The sequence below is a fragment of the Fukomys damarensis genome, unplaced genomic scaffold (genome assembly GCF_012274545.1).
Source record: "Fukomys damarensis isolate Sample0158 unplaced genomic scaffold, DMR_v1.0_HiC HiC_scaffold_33, whole genome shotgun sequence".
Lineage (NCBI taxonomy): Eukaryota > Metazoa > Chordata > Mammalia > Rodentia > Bathyergidae > Fukomys > Fukomys damarensis.
The window spans coordinates 51325879-51345768 of record NW_022900945.1 but is presented as its reverse complement, the minus strand read 5'-3'; the positions used below and the strand labels follow the sequence as shown (position 1 = coordinate 51345768).

The window sequence follows — 19890 nt, the reverse complement described above, 5'->3', positions numbered from 1 at the left end:
TACCGGGGCACGACCCCTTGCTGCCCTCCCGCCGCCGCCGCCGCCGCCGCCGCCGCCCCACTTAGAGCGCAATTTTCATTCCTGCAGTTCTCGGAAAACAAATCATTCTCGTGGGAAAGCTTGCTTTCTGCAGTGCCCAGGAAGACCGCACGGGGGCGCCAGCGGCCGATCACTAGACACCCTGGAGGGCGACGCCGGTTGAGGTCCCCTGGCCAGGCTCGTCCATCCCAGAGGGAGTCGCTGATCAAGGGACGAGTTCAAATTTGTGTATAACGACAGTTATCAAGAAGAATACTTTTACAGGCCTGGGGTTTTAGCTCAGTGGTTCTACCACCTGCCTCGCAAGTGCAAGTTCCCAAGTTTGATCCCCGGTACCAGAAAAAAAGAAAAAGAACAGTACTCACTGACAGTAGACTCTATTAATGCCTCCCTTTTAGAGACAGGTAAGTGACTGATAAGTGACAGATAGGTTTGCTAACAGGTAATAAAATGAATATGGGTTTATAGGATCCAGTGCTTTTTGGACAAAAACTAATGGAATAATTTTTCTAAACGATTCAAGAAAATATAAAATGCAGGTTGAACCCTAATACATTCCTTTTCCTTGAAAATGCGATGTTTGTCTGCAATGTAACGTTCCTTCGCCTATCTGGCCACCGCCTAATTCACACGGGACTGGAGCAGACAGAGAGTTGTATGCGTTGGCACCCCACAAGGGTAGTAATATTTCCTACACTCTCTCTGCCTTGCTGTCATGAGATTCTCTCTGGGGAGCCAAGCATTTTTAGAACTAAAAGGAGGCAAAATCTTTAAGTGTAAAGCCGCTTGCAAGCCTGTAATACCAGCAGGCCGGGAGGCTGGGGCAGGAGGATGCAAATTCCAGCCCCACCTGCGCAATTTAAGGAGACTCTGTCTTAAAAGGGGGAGCCTGGGAAGGTAGCTCAGAGCGAAGGCCTTGAGTTCAACCCCCAGTACCACAAAAAAGAAAACAAAAGCTTCACATGAAAATGGCCATAAATTCTGCCCCGCCTCCCCGTAATACATTAGCATTCAGAACGTCTCACAGGGGCCAACAGATTTGTGTCTGATCTTAATTCTGTCCCTAACCTCTATAAATACAAGCTGGTGGAAGATGGGGAAGAATCACAAGAACTTATCTGCGGCTCATAGTGCCTCTTTTTGGAGAGCCTTCACCCTGAGCCACATTACCAGCCAGTACTATTACTGTTCTTGAGAGACTTCTTGTTAAATTGCTATGTAGCCTAGGCTGTGCTTGAAATTGTGATCCTCCTGATTCAGTCCCCCACACAGACATCTGGATTTACAGGTGCCTCCCCCTTTGACTTTGATAACCGCTAGAGAAATTTTTATACCTAGGGCAATGAATCCTTTTCTTTTGTTTTTTAAGGAGGGGCCTCACTAAGCAGTTCAGGCTGGCCTCGAATTTACTGTGTAGCCCAGGCTGGCTTCAAGCTCAAAGCAATCCTCCTGCCCCAGCCTCCCAGGTCCTTGGATTACAGGTGTGCACCACCACACCTAGCCTGGGGAATGCATCCTCGACTTGGGGAGGCTGAAGGTGTATGGAAGGTGAGGACCCACAGCTGGGTTGCTTCAACTGTTGTTTCCCAAATCCCCACTAAGCACCGTGTTGTTTTCTCCATGGGTCCAAGCACCCCATGCCGTCCTCAGGAGTGGCGATGACCAAGGTATAACATGGTTCATAGTCTTTATTTCTCCGTTTAAGTCGACTCCGACTGATTCATGTCTCAGCTTCTGTCAGTGAAACTATCAGGCTTGCATTTTGCTTCTAATGATAACTAACGAAATTCCAAATTCTGGCCTTCAAAATGCAAGTCTGTACCTCACAGAAATACAAGAAGAAACAAATGACGATGTTCGCTCTCCCTTCCAGCTAGAGGGAGAGAGGACATTTTGCATTGTGTACCAGCTCGGGGAGGGGGGGAAAATACAATCGGTAAGGGGTTAAGCTAAGATGACCTCAGCTTGCTCTCCTGTATCAGTGGCTCATATGGTTTGTTGTCTTGTAATTCTTTTCTTTTCTTTTTTTGCTATTATCAACGTGCTCTGTTCTCTGTCAAATTACATGCGTCCCTGAAAGTATTTGGACAAACAGGTCTTGTAAGTCTCTAAAAACTTTCTACATTGTTGCTACGTTCTCTGAAAGCAGACCCCGGCAGAGTTTGGGGTGCAGAATGTTTTTGAGGGGCAAATATCTGCGAAAGGAAAGGTAAGGTAGCTGGGCAGAGGCCGAGTCGGACCCGGGCGATCTCGCTGAAACGCCGAGCAAACTGGGAGCTCTGGGGAAAGCGCTGCCTCCCGGAAGGGCCTGCGGGGCCGCCCAGGCTCTGCCCAGGTCCGGGCAGCTGGAGGCGCCGCTAGAGCCCCACGCAGCCGTCCCGGACCCCTTCCCGGAAGGGCTGGGCCCGCCTCTGTCTCCCCCTGCGCCCCACCTCCCCGGGCCTCTGCACCCACTTTCCCGCGGTTGTTTAGGAAGCTTCCCTTCCACTGAAGTGATCAGCAAATCTGTTGTAGGTGATCTAGAGCCTAAGCCTGGTTTTCAACTCACTCTCCAAAGGCACTTGGTGAAACAGACTTCCTATGTCCTGTGGTAAAGGCCCTGCTAAGTCGGTCCCAACAGCCACCCGGGCCCCTGTCCGGGGAGAAGCAGGAGGGGCCGCCCCGTGCGCTCCGGGGGGTGCCTGAGCCACCGCGGGGGCAGCACCCTGGCCGCCAGCGCCTTGGGGATGTGTAATCCTGACGCTGCAAGCTTATGAGATTTGGTCCTGAGAAATCCTGAGAGCAGCGCCTGGGGCAGATTGTGTGTGGCACCAAGGAGACCGAACCATCTTCAGAACCTCATTCCTTCATGGAACTGGGGTCCCCGTGTCAGAATCCGGGTGAGGGACGGTGCAGGGAGCAAGAGAAGTCACAGCAGCAACCAGGGCTGTAGGGTTAGGTACCAGCACTCTGTCTGCTTGAATGTGGAACTCCAATTTAAAATTATTTTGGACTGCATGATTACCAAGGATTGCAGGGTGAGCCAAAGGCAGGGGGAAGCCCCAGAAAGGTGGTACTCTGTTCCTACTGGCAATCTTGTGTGAAGGGCTTGAATCTGCTTCATTTTATATTTTTTGGTAGCGGGGATCGAACTCAGGTCCTTGTGCTTGCAAGGCAGGCGGCAGAACCGCTGAGCTAAATCCCTGGCCTTCTGCTTCATTTTAATGTGGAGACATAAAAGAGACCCCCCTGTTGAGCAGTTTTTACCAGTGATTTGCAGAAGTTACTCAGCCCTCACTATTACAGGTATGAGCTTGATCAAGGTGGACAAACACAACCACAGGAAAGCAGGTCATGAAAGTGTTAGTAATGATGAAAATGGAAACATTCATTTAAATTACATTCCCTTTAGTTTCTGGTCATAATTTTAAAGTTTTTTTTAAAACTATTGTCACTGGGCCTTCAGCCGAAAGACTACCAGGAACACAGCTGTGGCTGGGCAAGTTGGGTCTCACCCCTTGCAGTGCTGGAGGACGCTCACCACGGGAGACCGCGGCGTGTCTGGGGAGAGGTAGCTTGCCTTGCATCAGGTCTCGCATTTCTTTCCAGAAAATTCCTCGCTGCCTCTAAGGAAGCACAGCTGCTGTCACCCTCCCAGCCACTCAGACAGTCAGAGGAAGGCCACGCAACTCACCCTCCTCCACTGTCTTCCCTTCTCTTTCTTCTGTGCTTCTTCCACAAGCAGGGTTTGGAGGAATGTGTTTGAAGCGAATACACGGAGACCAGTTTGTTGATCACGGCGACCTTTGTAGATCAGATGGCTTTCTAGGGCAGAGTTCTGGGTTTAGGTAAAGAAGCGATGGGCGTCGCTTAGGTTGAAGAGATGGAAATAAGTGCAGAGTAAGAAGAAAATCTGCTTATGTATCGAAGGGTGTTGAAAAAACCGGAAAGTTATTTTATACTAACTTCCAGAGCAAAGGGATATTGGGGACAAAGAGAAGAGAGATAGCAGCCCTTCATGGAAAATTCAGAAAAGTTTGAAAGAAGAGATACTTAAAGAGGGAGCAGGGATTTACTAGCCAAAGACGACCACCGATTTGTCTCATTTTGCCAAAAATGGCCCCGTCAGGGCCTGAGTGTCTGCTCCAGGGCAGACCCAGAGACACCCCCACTTTCTTTCCCTGTGTTTCCCTGTTCCCAAGTACACCGCAAGCTCCCTGTCCATATTTGGACCGTCCCAAAGGTGGGGATACTGAGCGAGAACGGTTTCTTCTACAGAGACGGAGGTCTCTCTGCTGAGGGTCTTTGGGTCTCTTTCCCACGGGACTCATTCCCTTCAATTCGCATTTCCTTGCTTCTCCAGTCCCTAAGACCAAACCCATGTGAATCAACAACATTTCTGCTACTGCGTGCAACCACTTCTTTTGCGCAAACGTTGGTGACTGGGGACGTAGTTGAGTGGTAAAGAGTTTGCCTGGCAGGCAGGAGGCCTGGGCTCGATTCCTAGCACCATGAAAATTAACACAAATATTGGAGATGCTGCGCTTCTACTGAGATGATAATCATTCCTTTATGTAAAGTGAAGGAGGGCTGGGGATTTAGCTCAGCGGTTTGGTGGCCTGCCTTGCAAGCGCAAGGACCCGAGTTCAATCCCTGGTACCAAAAAAAAAAAAAAAAAAAAAGTGAAGGAGCCAGGGATTTAGCTCAGTGGTTCCACTGCCTGCCTCACAAGTTCAAGGTCCTGAGTTCGACCCCTGGTACCAAGAAAAAAAATCAATAAAGTGAAGGAGAGCAGACTGTTCTCCTTATTACAGATGAGAGGAGCAGTGGGCTCAGGTCCCCTGTTGCTCAGGGAGGCTCCCAGGAGGCTGGCATTAAAGGTGAACCCTGCCATGTGGTGGGGTGGTCCTTATTTGGCAAATGAACTCCATTTGGTTGCTTATGTCTTCTTTTTTTTTTAACTCCTAAGTTTCTAGTAAAGTCTTATTCACATATTGTAGTTTTCAATGTCAGCTATGTGATAGAGTAGTAGGAAAATGTTTTGTTCCCAAATTACTGCCCAAGTGGGACAGCAGCACGCGTAGAGCTCATCAGAGATCAGCAGAGTAGAGGAAAACTCCAGAGGCAAGGGCCAGGCTTTTATGGTGTCACTGCTGCTCCCTACTTGAAATCTCTCTTTGGAGCTCATACTTGGAGATCTGGGTTTATTGATGGAAAGTAACAATTATATTCTGCCTTCGTGTAGGCCAAGGCTTGGGATGGACAGAAAGGACGTCTGGGGTCTCTGGATAGAGAGGGTTTGAGCAAGCCTCAGATGGAGAGGCAAGAATCTCCCATCCTGTTTCTCATCATGATTTCCTCCCTTGCTTGTCGATTTCTTTTTCCCTCTCCCCACCCAGCCCCCGTCCCTCTGGCCTCCCTGAAACCCACTCTGAAATGTGTGTGTGTGTGTGTGTGTGTGTGTGTGTGACCCGCCTTCCTCTGTCTCCTCTCTCCGTCTCATTTTTTTTTTGTCTGTCTTTTGTACTCACTCAATTTTTTACCCTGTTCTGAGAAATATACCAACTTTCAATTTCGTAGAATAATCAGACTTCCAATGTTTTAAAGATTTCTTTTTCTCTTTTTTTGTTTTTTTGGTACCGGGGATCAAACTCCGCCTTTGCATTTGTGAGGCAGGCAGCGGAACCACGGAGCCAAAATCCCCAGCCCAAGATTTCTTTAGAGTAGGTCTGCTTTGAAATCATCTCTAATTACCAAATTTCCATATTTGTTTCGATCGAAGCCAGCTTTATTTAAGAGTTAGAAGTTACGGAACCCACAGCTCTTGTGATGTTCAACTTTTGGATGTTTACATTCCAGCACTGCCAGAGAGAGAGAGGCAGGGATGACCCTGATCTCAGCCACCCTCTGGACAGCTGCCTCCGCCAGCTGAGGCTTTGGTGTGTCTCTTCTTGCTGTGGTCCTTATTCCTGACACTTCACCTCTTCTGCTAAATGTCTTTTGGATTGTCCGAAGGTATTTCCTCTCCATAATCAGAGGCTGAAGAGATTTCTAAATTCTGCTTTTTCTTTCTTGGCAGTTCTTTATATATTCTCATACAGAGCACGGTATCCGCCAAAAATATTATGCCCATTGGCAGATAGAAAGGGATGTGAAACCAGGCAGGAATTGGTGACCTGGGGCCTGAAACAGAAGAAGACAAGGAGGAGAGACACCATTTAGACTCCAGAGGGATCTAGCTGAGTTCTCTTTGGAATGAGATTGGCTGAGGCCTGGGGTGCTTGTCCCCATGGGGCACTGGCAAGTTCAGGGTCTGGGGGAACTGGAGGGAGGTCCAGTTGGGCTCTGTCCACACGGGGACGGATTCCTCGGAAGAATTTAACTGCTGGGGACCTATCAGTGGACTTCCTCTTTAGTTGCAGAGACAACTGCCATCTCTGTGCTATTTAATGCTTGCACTGAAGATTCGCTTTATTTTGTTTTTCTCAAAGAATCTTTCCTCCTGAGCTCACCATCAATTCAATTAAACCGAGTTCCGTCAGTTAAACAGACACTTGGGCAGGTGCTTATGTGCCATCTACAAAATCACTTTCTTATAAATATACCGCATGAGTCAAACACTGCACCCATACTGAAGTTTGAACCAGGGGTGGAAGGGCCCATCCACTGGTTTTTCTGAAAGAGATTTCCTCCTCCTGGCTGGCGTGAAACCCTTGAACAAGCCCCAGCTCCACGGCAGAGAAGGAGCCCTTTCTCCTCTGCCAGCTGCTCCCAGTCCGTCTCACTCACCACCCACTCGAAGCTCCAACTCAAGGCTGCGTTTCCGGATATTTCCTTCTCCTGTGGCTGCCTCACACCAGTAGGACCCAGAGTCTTCTTTTCTGGCAGTCAGAATCTGGTACTCCGAGGATGTGTTCCTGCCCCTCAGCGTCTTGTTGCCGGTGTAGAAGGAGAAGTAGAGCCGCAAACTGGGCCTCCGTGGGTGCAACTTTGTTTCACAGTTCAGGGTGACAAGCTTCCCCTCCCGCGAGAATGACGAGGATGAGGTCAGCACTGGAGCTGCAAAGAGCTCTAAAGAGAAGGTTGATAGGGGTCAGGGTTGCCTGCTCAGTAATGAGGCTCTTTTCACAAAAGACATACCCTCTCCCACCTTGGAAACCTGTCCGCAAGACATTGCAGCAGAATTCTTCCCGCTTACAAGTGAGTATCACTTGTAATCCCTGTTGGGGTTGCCTGACAGACATAATCAGGGTCACCAGCCTGCTTGTTGAGAATCCTTTACGTGGCCCTCGGCTCCCTGAATGGCCATGTTATTACAGAACCATGAAACGGTGTTCCCAGAGTAGGCACTAACTCATATCCTGGCCAGTTCAGTGACTTCTTGCTTGTGTTCCTCACTTCTGAGACAGTAATTTCTTTCCTACAGGAATGAACTTTTTTTTTTTTTTCAGACAGAAAGATGTCTTTGGTGACTGTGAGTGCTAAGAGGAAAGGCCACAAAATGGGTCCGAGCAAGAGCCATATGCAAACTGGAACAGGGGAAGCTGCTTAGTTTGCACAGAAAGAAGTAGGACCAGGAAAGCCACACTGTCCTGGAGAGACAGATGAAAAGTGTAGCCAACTCCTAATGCCTTTCTGTCTTCCAGTTCTGTGGAGTGTTCATGAAATTCCTTTGGATTATTTTCTAATAACCCTTCTAGCTACCCTGAGGGAGTCTCTGTTCTTTGGGACTAAAATTAAATCGATGAGATGGATCTTCATGGTGTCCTGACTTTGGGTTTAGCGCCTGCTGTTAGGGTTAGGGCGTGGTGGTATAGTGGAAAAAGCACATGTCAGGGACCTGTTCACTAAATAATTCATCTCTCTGGAGCTGTTTCTTCACTTATAAATTGAAATGAGGACTTAAGATTATTTCTGCCGGTCCTTCTGGTCTCAGAATCTGGCTCTACAGCGATTTTGATACAATACCTTCCACCGTCACAGCTGTTGGGGCTGACGTGTAGCGTTGTTTTTCACCCATGCCTGAGCAGTGATACAGGCCACTGTGATTCGTGCTGGTTTTCGGAATAGTGAGTTCAGACTTCCAGCGAGAAAACTTAAGGAATTTTTCATTTTGGTAGAAAAGCATTTTATATACCAGCTTATTCCTCCATCCATGACACCTCAAGGTCAAAGGTTCTCCTTCCACGAGGACTTTGCGGGAGGACTGAAGTAGCAGCCAATCTGAAAAATGTATACCAAAAATGCACACCAAAAATGCACGCCAACAGTGGGGTCCCCCAGTGACAGCCGGCAGGAAAGTGGGGACCTGAGTTCTGTGATGACAAGGAAGTGAACTCTCCCAGTGACCTTGGCAAAGGGCCAAAAAGGAGCACAGTCCCATCCACACCCTGATTGGAGCCTTTGTGGGATGCGAAAAGGAGCACAGTCCCATCCACACCCTGATTGGAGCCTTTGTGGGATGCGAAGGAAAAGACGCGGCTTACGAGGGTTGGGACTCCCGACCCGTGGAAACCGGGACAAAATAAATGCAAGTTGTTTTAAGCTGGTCAGTCACCGAAATAAAAAAAGAAATGTACTCCTAGCTTCTGAAAATTCTGTTAAGAGGAGTATAGGGCCGGGGATTTAGCTCAGTGGTTCGTTGGCCTGCCTTGCAAGCGCAAGAACTCAAGTTCAATCCCCAGTACCAAAAAAAAAAAAAAAAAAAAAAAAAAAAAGAAAAAGGACTACAGATCTTAAGACAAGCATACAAAATGGCAAGCATACTCAGATGTCCATGCCCTGCAGAGTTGGTAGAAATGTGCATAATATCATCGGGAGAAACAAGTGGCAAGTAAAATGCCCTCCCTTCCATGTACACCTCTGCACATAGCCCAGAAAGTCTCCTTTCATCCCCCCGGCCCACCGGACTCTTAATTTAGCTAAGTCAAGATTAAGCGTTTGGGGAGCTGGGGGAGAGAAGGAACAAAAGGGTTTTTCACCCCCCAGAACGTAACTAAGAATGAAAGGTAGGTGTCCAGTGGCCTATGTAAGTAAGGTCATTCTTAGTCTTTGACACTGCCGTCGTGCTTCTGGCTATGGTTAGGACTCCTCTTGTCCTTGTTCTTACCCCAACCAGAGACTGTTCAATGGCTGCACCATCCAAACACGCAGATATCTTTGCTATATCCCCAAAACATAGTGGGAGCTTTTAATATCCCTCCACCAGAACTGCTAGGACTCTAGTAATGATAGAAAATACTTGAATAACACAATTACTAGATTTGTGGAATCCTGCACCTTAGGAAGTGAAGTCTCATATACTTCCCAAGCACACATAAAACAATTTTTAAAATGGAGCGTGTAGTAGGCCACAAAGCAATTTTCAGCAAATATTGCGCTAAGGAAACAGTACTATATTGAACATAAAATCTGACAAAATATCGTTCCGTTAGAAATCAGCAACAAAACGCCACTTTCCAAGAATGTCTGAATAATTCCTAACAAAAAAGAAATCATGATTGAAATTTTTAAAATTTTAAATTTAAGTGATGAGAGTATTTAATATCAAAACTTGTGGGGTCTAGGTTTTAGGAGAAATAGCCTATTTCCTACTCGAAAACCTTTGCCCCATCCTCATGACATTGGGGTAGGAAGTAGCTACTCATTCTAAGTCACGTGAAAGGACTGGGGCCACCAGCCAGCTCTTATTTTCTTGGTCTCAACATCCATAGATTTAATGGAAGTAACTGAACATCAATGCTATTGCAATCAAATCTTCCACTGTTGAATAATTGCAGTAAAACTTTTTCCCCCAGGCCTGGGGCTTGTACCCAGGAAGGGCTGAGCCTCAGCACTTTTTTTTTTTTTTTTGGAGATAGAGGCATGCTAAGTTGCCCAGGCTGACTCTGAAATTGCAGTCCTCCTGCCTCAGCCTCCTGAGTACACTGAGACTTTACAGGTGTGCACCATCACACAAGACTAAAACACTTTTTAAACAGGGCTTAGAGAACAAAAAAACTGGTGTATTGTGTAAGTAGTAATTAAGAACTTTTGTTCATTGAAGAAATATACCATAGTGAAAAGGCAAGCCACAGAGAGGTAGACTATATTTGCAACACTTGAAAAAGGGCTCTTTCAGATATATAAAGAACTTCTATAAGTCAATAAGAAAAAGACAGATAATTAAAAATTGGCAAAAAGACTTGACCAGGTACTTTATACGACAATATCCAAATAATAATAATAATAATAATAATAAATAAAAAAGAATATCCAAATAGGTAATAAATATTTGAAAATTGTTAATACTATAGTAATTAAGGAAACACAAATTAAAACCACAATGTGCTGGTCCAGGGATTTAGCTCAGTGGCACCACGCCTGCCTCACAAGCACAAGGTCCTGAGTTTGATTCCCAGTACCAAAAAACAAAACAAAACAAAACCACAGTGCGCTACTACTACACATCTACCAGAATGGCAAAAATGAAAACATTTAGTGTTGTTGAAAACAGAGAAGAATGAAAGCTCTTACCCTCTGCAGAAGTATAAAGTGGTAAATTATAAACTGGTACAACCACTTTGAAAACCTGTTTGGCACAATCTACTAAAGCTGAGACCCAGCAATTTCACTCTTAGGTGTTTTCCAATGATGTACACCAAAGTATTCCAAATAGCTAAATTACCCAGAGGTTGATAGGCAGTTCCAGAAGGACCAGGTCCAAGACACAGTCAGAGCAGAGATGAGACCAACCAGGCCTGTGGTTAGGGGCTGAGGGGACAGAAACTAGGCACCAAGACGGATACACGATGGCTAGGCCCACAGCCTCCCCAGAGATAAACAACAGTCCAAAGCTTTGCAGTAACAATCACCGTTACAGGCAGCTAAGTTAGGCAGAAATTAACAGGCAGTCAGACAGGTCTAGGCCCCCAAGACAGTCAGTGCGGAAGATGAGAACACATCACAGCTGTAGTTGGAGGGGCACCTCTTGAAGGCCAGGCCTCAAGATAAATATGAAATGGCCAGACCTACAGGCCTCCCGGTGTGATAAATAGTAACCAAGTAAGTAGTCAGCAGGTTCAGATAAGCATCGGTCACCCAGGTGAGTGACCAGAGCATCTGCACCCATCCCTTCCCAAAATGCCTTTGTTCCTCTCGTGTACCCTTGCTAGGTGACTCACTTCCCTACTGGATCAATATTAGCTAAGAAGCTATACTGGGGGTCAAACTTGGGACCTTGTGCTTAAGGAGCTATACTGTAATTCGATAGCTTGTTTGTAGGGTTTTTTTTTTTTTTCCCCGTTTGGTTCAGATATACGTAATGGTAACATTCATCATAGTGAATTTGTACCTGTGCATAATATATCTTGATTCTTCTTTTTTCCCTTTCCCTCCCCTCTCTTCATCCTCTCTTCTCCTTATTTATAAAAGCTTTATTTCCATTTTTTTCTTGTATCTTCCTTCATTTCTCCCTCTCCTCTTCCTTATTCCTCTTCTCATTTGAATATTTTCTACCCATTTCTAAATACATTTTGGTCCTCGTTTACATTTTTGGTTTCTCACACCAGAGAAACAATGCAATATTTAAACGTGTGTTCGCTCTATTTCACTTGAATATGCATCCATCTCAAGGTGCATCTGTTTGGCTAGAAATGTTTCAAGCTTATTCTTCTTTATGGAAGAGTAGTACTCCATTGTATAGAAAACACACACACACACACACACACACACACACACACACACACACCTTCTTTATCCATTCATTGGTTCATGGGAATTTGGGCTATTTCCAAGATTTAGCTATTACAAACTATGCTGATATAAACACGAGTGTGCCTATATTGGTGTGGTAGGATGCTTTTAATTATTTTGGGAAGAAACCAAGAAGGGGAATAAGTGGGTCAAATGGAACCTCAAGTTTTAGTTCTTTGAGAAATCTCCACACTGATTTCCACAGTGGTTGCACCAGTCTACACTCCCACCACCAACAGGGGAGAAGGGTTCCATTTTCCCACAACCCTGCCAGTAATTGTTATTGGTTGATTTCTTGATAATAACCATTCTTTCTGGAGTGAGATGGAATCTCAGCATTGTTTTAATGTGCATCTCTTGAATGACGAGTGGTGTTGAACATTTTTTCACATAACTATTTGCTGTTTATACTTCTTTATCTGAGAAGCGTGTATTTATCTCAGATGCCAATTTTTGGATTGGGTCTTTAAATTTGGGGGGTCTGGTTTTTTTAGTTCATTATATACTAGATATTAGCCCATCATCTAAGGAATAGTTGGAAAAAAATTTTCCCACACTGTGGGTTGTCTCTTCACTCTGTTGGTGGTTTCTTTTGCTCTCCAAAAGCTTTTTAATACGATGAGATCCAAGTTGTTGATTCTTTGTGATATTTCTTACATGATTAGGGTTTTGTTCATAAAGTCTTTGCTTACTCCAGTGTCTTTAAGAGCTTTACTTATTTTATCTTTCAACAGATTTAGTGTTTCTGTTTAGATCTTTGATCCATCTTGCTTTTACTTTAGTGCATTGTGAAAGATATGGGTCTAGTTTTAATCTTCAGCATAAGGAAAGCCAGTTTTTCCAGCACCATTTATTAAAGAGGCTATCTTTCTTCCAGTGAAGGTATCTGGTTATCAAAGATAAGGTGGCTGAGTGTGTTTAAAGTTGTTTCTTCATCTTCTAGTCTGTTTACTGATCGGTGGGTCTGTTTTATTTTTGTCAGTACCATGCTGTTTTTAGCAAAGTAGGTTTGTAGTATAATTTCAAGTCAAGGATTGTGATGTCTGCTGCCTTGCCTTTGTTGACCAGATTTGTTTTGCTATTGTAGGTCTCTTCTGGTTCCAAATAAATTTTAGAATTGTTTTCTCTAATTCTGTGAGAAATGCTATTGGCGTTTTGATCTGGAGTGCATTAAATCTGTATAACAATTTTGGAAGTATAGCCATTTTCAATATATTGGTTCTTCCTTCCTAAGAAGAAGGGATATCTTTCCATTTTCTGGTATCCATTTCAATCTTCTTTTTCAGAGTACTGTAGTTTTCAATGTACAGTTCTTTTACTTCTTTCATTAGACTGATTCTTAGGTATTTCATTTGGGAATGCTATTGTAAAAGGTGTTTCCCTAATTTCTCTCTCAGTGAGTTTGCTATTTGTGTATGGGAATGCTACTGATTTTTTGAAGTGTCAACTTTGTATCCAACTATGCTGTTGAATTTATAAATGTAGAAGTTTTTTGGTGGAATTTTTGGGATCTTCTATGTAGAGTATCACATCATCCACAAATAATAATTTAACTTTTTTCTTTTCTATCCTTTTTCCTTTTGTTTCTTTCTCTTGCCTAATAGATCTGGCTAATGTTTCCAGAACTACACTGAGTAGGAGTGGTGATAGTGGACATCCTTGTCTTGTTTCTGATTTTAGAGTAAAAGCTTTCAGGTTTTGACCATTTAGTATGATACTGGCTGTTGGTTTGGCATAGATGGCTTTTATCAGATTGAGATAAAGATCATCTTTTCCAATTTTATGTAAAGTTTTTATCATGAATGGTGTTGTACTTTGTCAAATGCTTTTTCTGCATCTATTGAGAAGATCATGTGGTTTTTGTCCTTCTGTCAGCATCTTGCTTAAGTTTTGTCTCATTTCCTTCTCCTTCTCCTTCTCCTTCTCCTTCTCCTTCTCCTTCTCCTTCTCCTTCTCCTTCTCCTTCTCCTTCTCCTTCTCCTTCTTCTTCTTCTTCTTCTTCTTCTCCTTCTTCTTCTCTCCCCCCCTCCCCTCCTCCTCCTCCTCCTCCTCCTTCTCCTTCTTCTTTTTTTTCCTCTTTTAGTTTAATTCCCAGGTTGATGCTTGTAAATTGCCTATGGCAGGTAGCGTTATTGCCATTATTTTGAACCCTTAGAAAAATGACTGCTTTTCAGAGATGCCTTCCAGGTGTAGCTGCTTTTGAGTTTTAAGTCTGTTGCGAGATTCTACCTCTACTTTATTAGGGGTGAGAAGCTGGTACCTCTTTGGCCTAGCCTCTAGTTCTTTGGCACTGGCCTACAGTACTGTTTATGACCCTTAGGCAGTCTCAGACTTGGCATGCCAGAAAGAACAACTGGTTAGAAGAGTAATGTCACCTTGGCTAAAGCAATAACAATAGCATCAAACTCAGCCCAGACAATGACATACTGTGGTAACTATTAATTTGCTACCTTTAACCCTATGAATTATATTTGTGGTTATACAACAAAACCTAAAAGAAACCAGAAAATTGTATGCAGTAAGTATGCCCTCAATATGGTAATTTTACCCTCAGGGGAAAAAATTTAAAAGGGGGAAAATTTGGGGTCAAAAATAGAGAAATAGAAGAAGAGGAAAAGATGAGAAGCAGGGCTGGAGGACGAAGGGAGATTACACAAACTCAGGGAAACTGGTCAAGAAGACAGGAGGGAGAAAAGGAAGAAATAAAAACAAGAATTGAAGAGAACCACAAGAAAACTAGAAACAATATTGACACATATAAAAACAAGAACAATCAAGAAACAAAGCAAAACAAAACAAAAACAGGAAAAGAAAAAAAAACAAAAGAAAAAAATTGCCACTGCAGGGCATTTCTCTGCTATTATGAAGATAGAGTGGGCAGACAGAGTCCAGATCCATTTTGATTAATCCTAGCAAGCTGTAGATTTATGGTGGTGTAGTGGATAATCCCAACAAGCCTGTACCTCTAGTTTCAGTGAAGTTCAGGCTAGTTTTGCAACACCCTGTGTGCCTCCTGCTGGCTTGAACTTGGCTCCCTGCTGGTTTGAACTCCTGCCTATTTGAACTTGTTCAGATCACCCTGACACTGGGAGCTGCTAGGTTGACTACAGTTTGACTTATGTTCCATCCACATTGAGACTTTGCTTTATAAATTTCCCCAAATAAAGGGCCTCCATGGCAATCCACTTTCAGGACCCCTCTTGTCTCTCAATAATCCTTTCTTACTCTTAATCTCCACCATCTGTTGTAATTCATTCTTTGATATTTGGGGACACACTGTTGGCACACGTGACATCTAACAGTGGAGAGATACATTTCTCCTATATCAGCATTGTCTGGTCCAGGAAGCCTAAGCCACACAACAAACATGTAGAAACAAAGCAACAAATACTTAGATGACTAGAACACTCTGACACTGCTTCATCCTCATTTCTAGAAATGCTTTATTCTTCTCCATGCTGTGTACCCTTGCTGTGTACCTTCTATGTCTACTAGATCAGTATTATCTCAGTAACTGTACTTGTAGTAGTTTGACTCAAGCTAATCTGTGATATGATTATACTGTATAAAACCCCCTAGACAAACAGCCTCGGCAATAACCCATTTTCAGGACACGCCCCCGCAGGGGCTTTCTCTTAACAGTGCCTTTCTGGAAGCTCAGGTGGGTACCAGGCCCCCAACCAATGGCCCAATTCTACAGTGAGAGATTGGAACAGAAAATTTTCCAGACCTGTATTCTTGAGGGCCTGAGGAAAACTAGATCCAAGCCTTTAAATTACTCTAAATTGTCAATCATCAACCAGAAAAAGGATAAAAATTCTTCAGCTTTTCTCAAATGGATACAGGAGACACTGATTAAATGCACTTCTAGGTCTCCTCAGTCAGTGGAGGGCCAAATTATTCTTACAGATAAATCCATCACATAGTTTGCCCAGACTGCTGGCTTGATACTCTGGCAAACATCGCCAGCTCAGTCTTTTATAACGCAGACTGGAAGGAGGCCAAGGGGAAAAAACAGAGACCAACAAAAGCAGCTGCCTCAATTACAGCCCTAAAAAAAGCTAAGTATGAGTCTGTTCATGAGATTTCAAGGATAGCCCTTCATCTACACCTACTTCTAATAGTGGTAGGAAACTGGGCCTCTTTAAGAAACCATGGCAGGAACCACCATAACAAAAAGTCCCCGGAGCCATGCCCTGTCCGCAGCAAAGACCGCCAGAAGCCGAACTGCTCTCAGAGACAAAGGTCCCAGGGACCATACCCATCTTGCCAGCTGGTTCAACAAAACTAAGGAATCCCAAAGCACTCACTTCCTTCTGTCTAGACTGTCATTTCCGCTGAAGATCTCCACATAATTATAACAACAGGAAAAAAAAAAAAAAAGAAATTAGGCTCTTGCTAGATACAGGCACTAGTCTCTCTGTTCTTCTTTTAAACCTCGCCCCCTTCAAGTTGCATATAACAGTAAAAAGAGTTGGTCTGATATTTCTTCTCAACCTACTATATCTAGGAGGGTTCTTTTCTACTCCTTCCTTACTGGTTATGTCTAAGAGTCCTGTTCCCCTCCTGGGTAGGACGTATTATCCTATTTACATGCCATAGTGTATATGCATCCAAACCAAGTGCTCTGTTTCCCCCTAATAAAAACTGAGGTTAATCTGCAAGTATGGATAACTCAAAAAAAAATTGAAAGAGCAATAAGATTCACTCCAGTACAAATACATCTTAAAGACTCTTATTTTTCCCCATCAAAGACAATACCCTCTAGGGTCAGAGGCTAAGAAAGGGCTGTTACCCCTAACTGACAATTTAAGAGAACCAGGTTTGCTTACACCTTACATCGGCCCTTAAAATATTCAGATCTTGGGAGTTCAAAAAGCCAATAGAGAGTAGGGATTGGTACAGGAGCTTAGACTGATAAATGGGACAGTAGTGCCCATCTACTTGGTAGTGCCCAACTCATATACTCTTTTTTCCTAGATCTCTAAAGATGCTGTTTGGTTTTCAGTGCTGGACCTAAAAGATGTGTTTTTCTATATTCTACATCCTGAGTCCCAGTTTATTTTTGCTTTAAAAAACGGTAATGACCAAGCTTCTCAAATGACTTGGACTGTGCTATCTCAAGGGTTCAGGGACAGTGCTCACTTTTTTGGACAAATTTTTTCCCATGATTTGGCTTGTTTCAAATTCTCTCAAGCCACAATTCTGCAACATGTAAATAATGCACTGTTATCTACCTCCTCAGGGGAGCTCTCCAACCAGAGCACCCAGCCCTGTTGAATTTTCTAACAGATACAGGTTACCAGGTCTCCAGGTCCAAGGCACAAATTTTCAGCCTTGAAACAAAATATTTGGACTTCGCCATATCCAACAAAACCCCCAAAGATGGGGGAGGGGTAAAACTATACTCTCCTTTCCACAGCCTAAAACCCTAAAACAGCTAAGAGGATTCCTAGGAACCACAGGCTTTTGCCGCCTATGGATAGCGGGATACGGTGAGATAGCACAGCTTCTTTACCAACTAATAAAGGAAACCCAAAAGCCAGATAACCATATTTTATTTTAGGAACCTGACTTCCAGACCTCATTCCAAAAGCTTAAATAAACTCCCCCAGCACCGAGTCTCCCAAGAGGAAACCATTTTAATCTCTGTGTTGATAAAAGACAGGATATGGATGTGAGCGTAATCACACAGGATCTGGGACCTACTCAACAGCCTATAAGGTATCTGAGTCTGAAGTTAAACAGAACAAGGGGATGACCTGCTTGCCTTAGATCTATAGCTATAATGGCTCTTTTGGTACCAGAAGCATCTAAACTGAACTTAGGCAAAAATTTTACTGTATTCAAACCCTCATAATGTGGCAGGACCCCTATTTTCTAAAGAGAGACTATAGTTATTTGATAACTGACTGCTTCAGTACCAAGCTTTTCAAATAAGAATTTTCTCCTCTTCAAATCCAGCCACCTTCCTACCAAAAAAGAAAATCCTAAATTAAGACATGACTGCAAACAGATAACCCTTCACTAGGGAAGATTTGCTAGATATGCCCCTCACAAAGCCTGATTTTACTCTTTTATGACAATAGTTCTTATATAAAACATGGAACAAGGGCCAGGGATTTAGCTCTGTGGAGCCACCACCTGCCTTGAAAGTGCAAAGTTCTGAGTTCAATCCCCAGTACCAAAACCAAAACAAAACAAAGGAACACACAAAAAAGCAAATATACTACAGTAACTCTACAAAAGATAGTTAAAATCTCCTCGCTCACTCCTAAAACTCATGTACAGTAACAAAATTTATGGCCTTGACAAGAGCCTTACAATTTAACAGAGGACAAAAAGTCAGTATCTATACTGATTCAAAGTATGCCTTCTTAGTATTACATGCCCCTGCAACCACATGGGGGAGAAAATATTCAACAACCTTTGGGTTGATATTTTTGATAAAATATCATAAAAAAACTAAATGAACTCCTGTTGTTTGTTTACTGCCCCTCAAAGGTGGCAATAATTTATTACAAAAGACAGCCAAAAGGTTTTGATAAGGTGTCACAGGGTAACCGATCAGCAGATGCAGCTGCAAAAGAGGTTGTCCAAGGCCTCCTCCTTCAAGCTCCCATGATCTGGGAAGGGCCCTCAGGCCAAACCCGACCTACTCTCAAGCAGACCTTGAGTGGACTCTTTTCTGGGAGTGTCAATTCCTTCCATCATGGTGGTTACAGTCTGAGGATGGCAAGTTGTTTTTCCGAGCTGCTAATCAATGAAAGGTCATTCAAGCTCTATGTCAAATATTCCACTTAGGGAGAGATAAAACTCATCAAATGGCCTCAAAATTATTTCTAAAAAATGGTCCCTTTCAAACCACACAATAAGTAATAAAAATACATAACTGTCAAAAAAACCCAATTCCCTTAACCAAAAATTTGTGTTTCCAGACGCACAGAGACACGGTAGATAGCCTAGAAAACACTGGCAACTTGATTTTTCTCACATCCCGAAAAATAAGGAGATCCAATTCCTGGTTGTCTGGGTGGACACTTTCACCAACTGGGTCAAGCTCTTAATTTACAAGACAAAAAGCACGAGAGGTGGTAAAGGTCTCTGTCTCAAAAATTGTCCCTTGGTTTGGGCTTCTTAAGAGCCTACAAAGTGACAATGTGCCTTCCTCTAAGGGAGCATTTACCCAGGGTGTTTCTCAGGTATTGGGCATTCTTTATCATCTTCATTGTGCTTAGAGACCCTAATCATCAAAAACTTTTTTTTTTTTTTTTAATGAGACTCTTAAGAGACACCTTCACAAAATGGCTTAGGAAACCCACCTACAATGGCCTAACTTGCTTCCCTTAGCCCTGATTAAAATACACCTCAAATACTGGGCCTTTTAAGATGTTTTCCTCATTAACAATCTTTTCTTTGATTAAACACATACACACACTTTAATAAAATATGTCACTTGACTAGCTAAATTCCAACAGTCTCTTCAACAATTAACATGGCCCAGCCTAAAGAGTTAAAAAGTCCCATACACCCTGGATCTGGTACTGGAAAAGTCTTTCCCTCATCATCTCCTTCCCTAGAGCAAACTTGAAAAGGACCATACACTGTGATCTTGTCAACTCCCTCAGCTGTCAGAATAGCAGGTCTGGAGTCCTAGATACACCATATCTGACTTAAGCCCTGGGAGCTAGGGTCAGCACCAAGAGTGTGTAGCTTGGCATCTACATAGTCTTGTAAGCCAGTAAAAAATTTAGAGCTTCTGTTAAAAATAAGTCACCTCTTTAGACAGTCTAAAATGCTGCTTTGCTTTCCTAATAGTTATTCTTATACAGCCTAAAAAGTGAAACTCAAACTCCTTTTAAATACAAGCTCAAAAATATACAAAATCGGGGCCAGAGATTTAGGTGAGTGGTTCTGGTGCCTGCTTTGCAAGCACAGGGATCCAAGTTTGATCCCCGGTATAACAACAACAAAAGTATATACAAAATCATAAAAACAAACATCATGCTGGGTTGGTGGCCTATTTCCCTTGTCAAATACCTCAAGACTTCGCTGGTAAACATCTCCTTCCCTAGAAGAGGATTTAAACAAACTACAAGATTATATTGATCAGTTACAAAAAAACTTGTTAATTCATAA

At 43.5% G+C, this 19890-nt stretch overlaps 1 protein-coding gene across 2 annotated transcripts in view; it reads right to left on the bottom strand.

Annotated features, from left to right (window-relative positions):
- Window positions 1-5726: 5726 nt before the first annotated feature.
- Fcgr1a (Fc fragment of IgG receptor Ia) overlaps window positions 5727-19890 on the bottom strand; it is a 28128-nt gene continuing 13964 nt past the window's right edge. Inside the window, exons 5-7 of one of the 2 annotated variants that reach the window (XM_019206393.2) lie at window positions 7987-8241; window positions 6808-7089; window positions 5727-6201 (exon numbers count right to left, since the gene is read on the bottom strand). In XM_019206393.2, the coding sequence (XP_019061938.1) occupies window positions 6008-6201; window positions 6808-7089; window positions 7987-8241 (731 nt within the window). In that variant the 3' untranslated portion in view covers window positions 5727-6007. The remainder of the gene's footprint in view (window positions 6202-6807; window positions 7090-7986; window positions 8242-19890) is intronic. The other variant, XM_010616340.3, reaches the window with a different exon arrangement.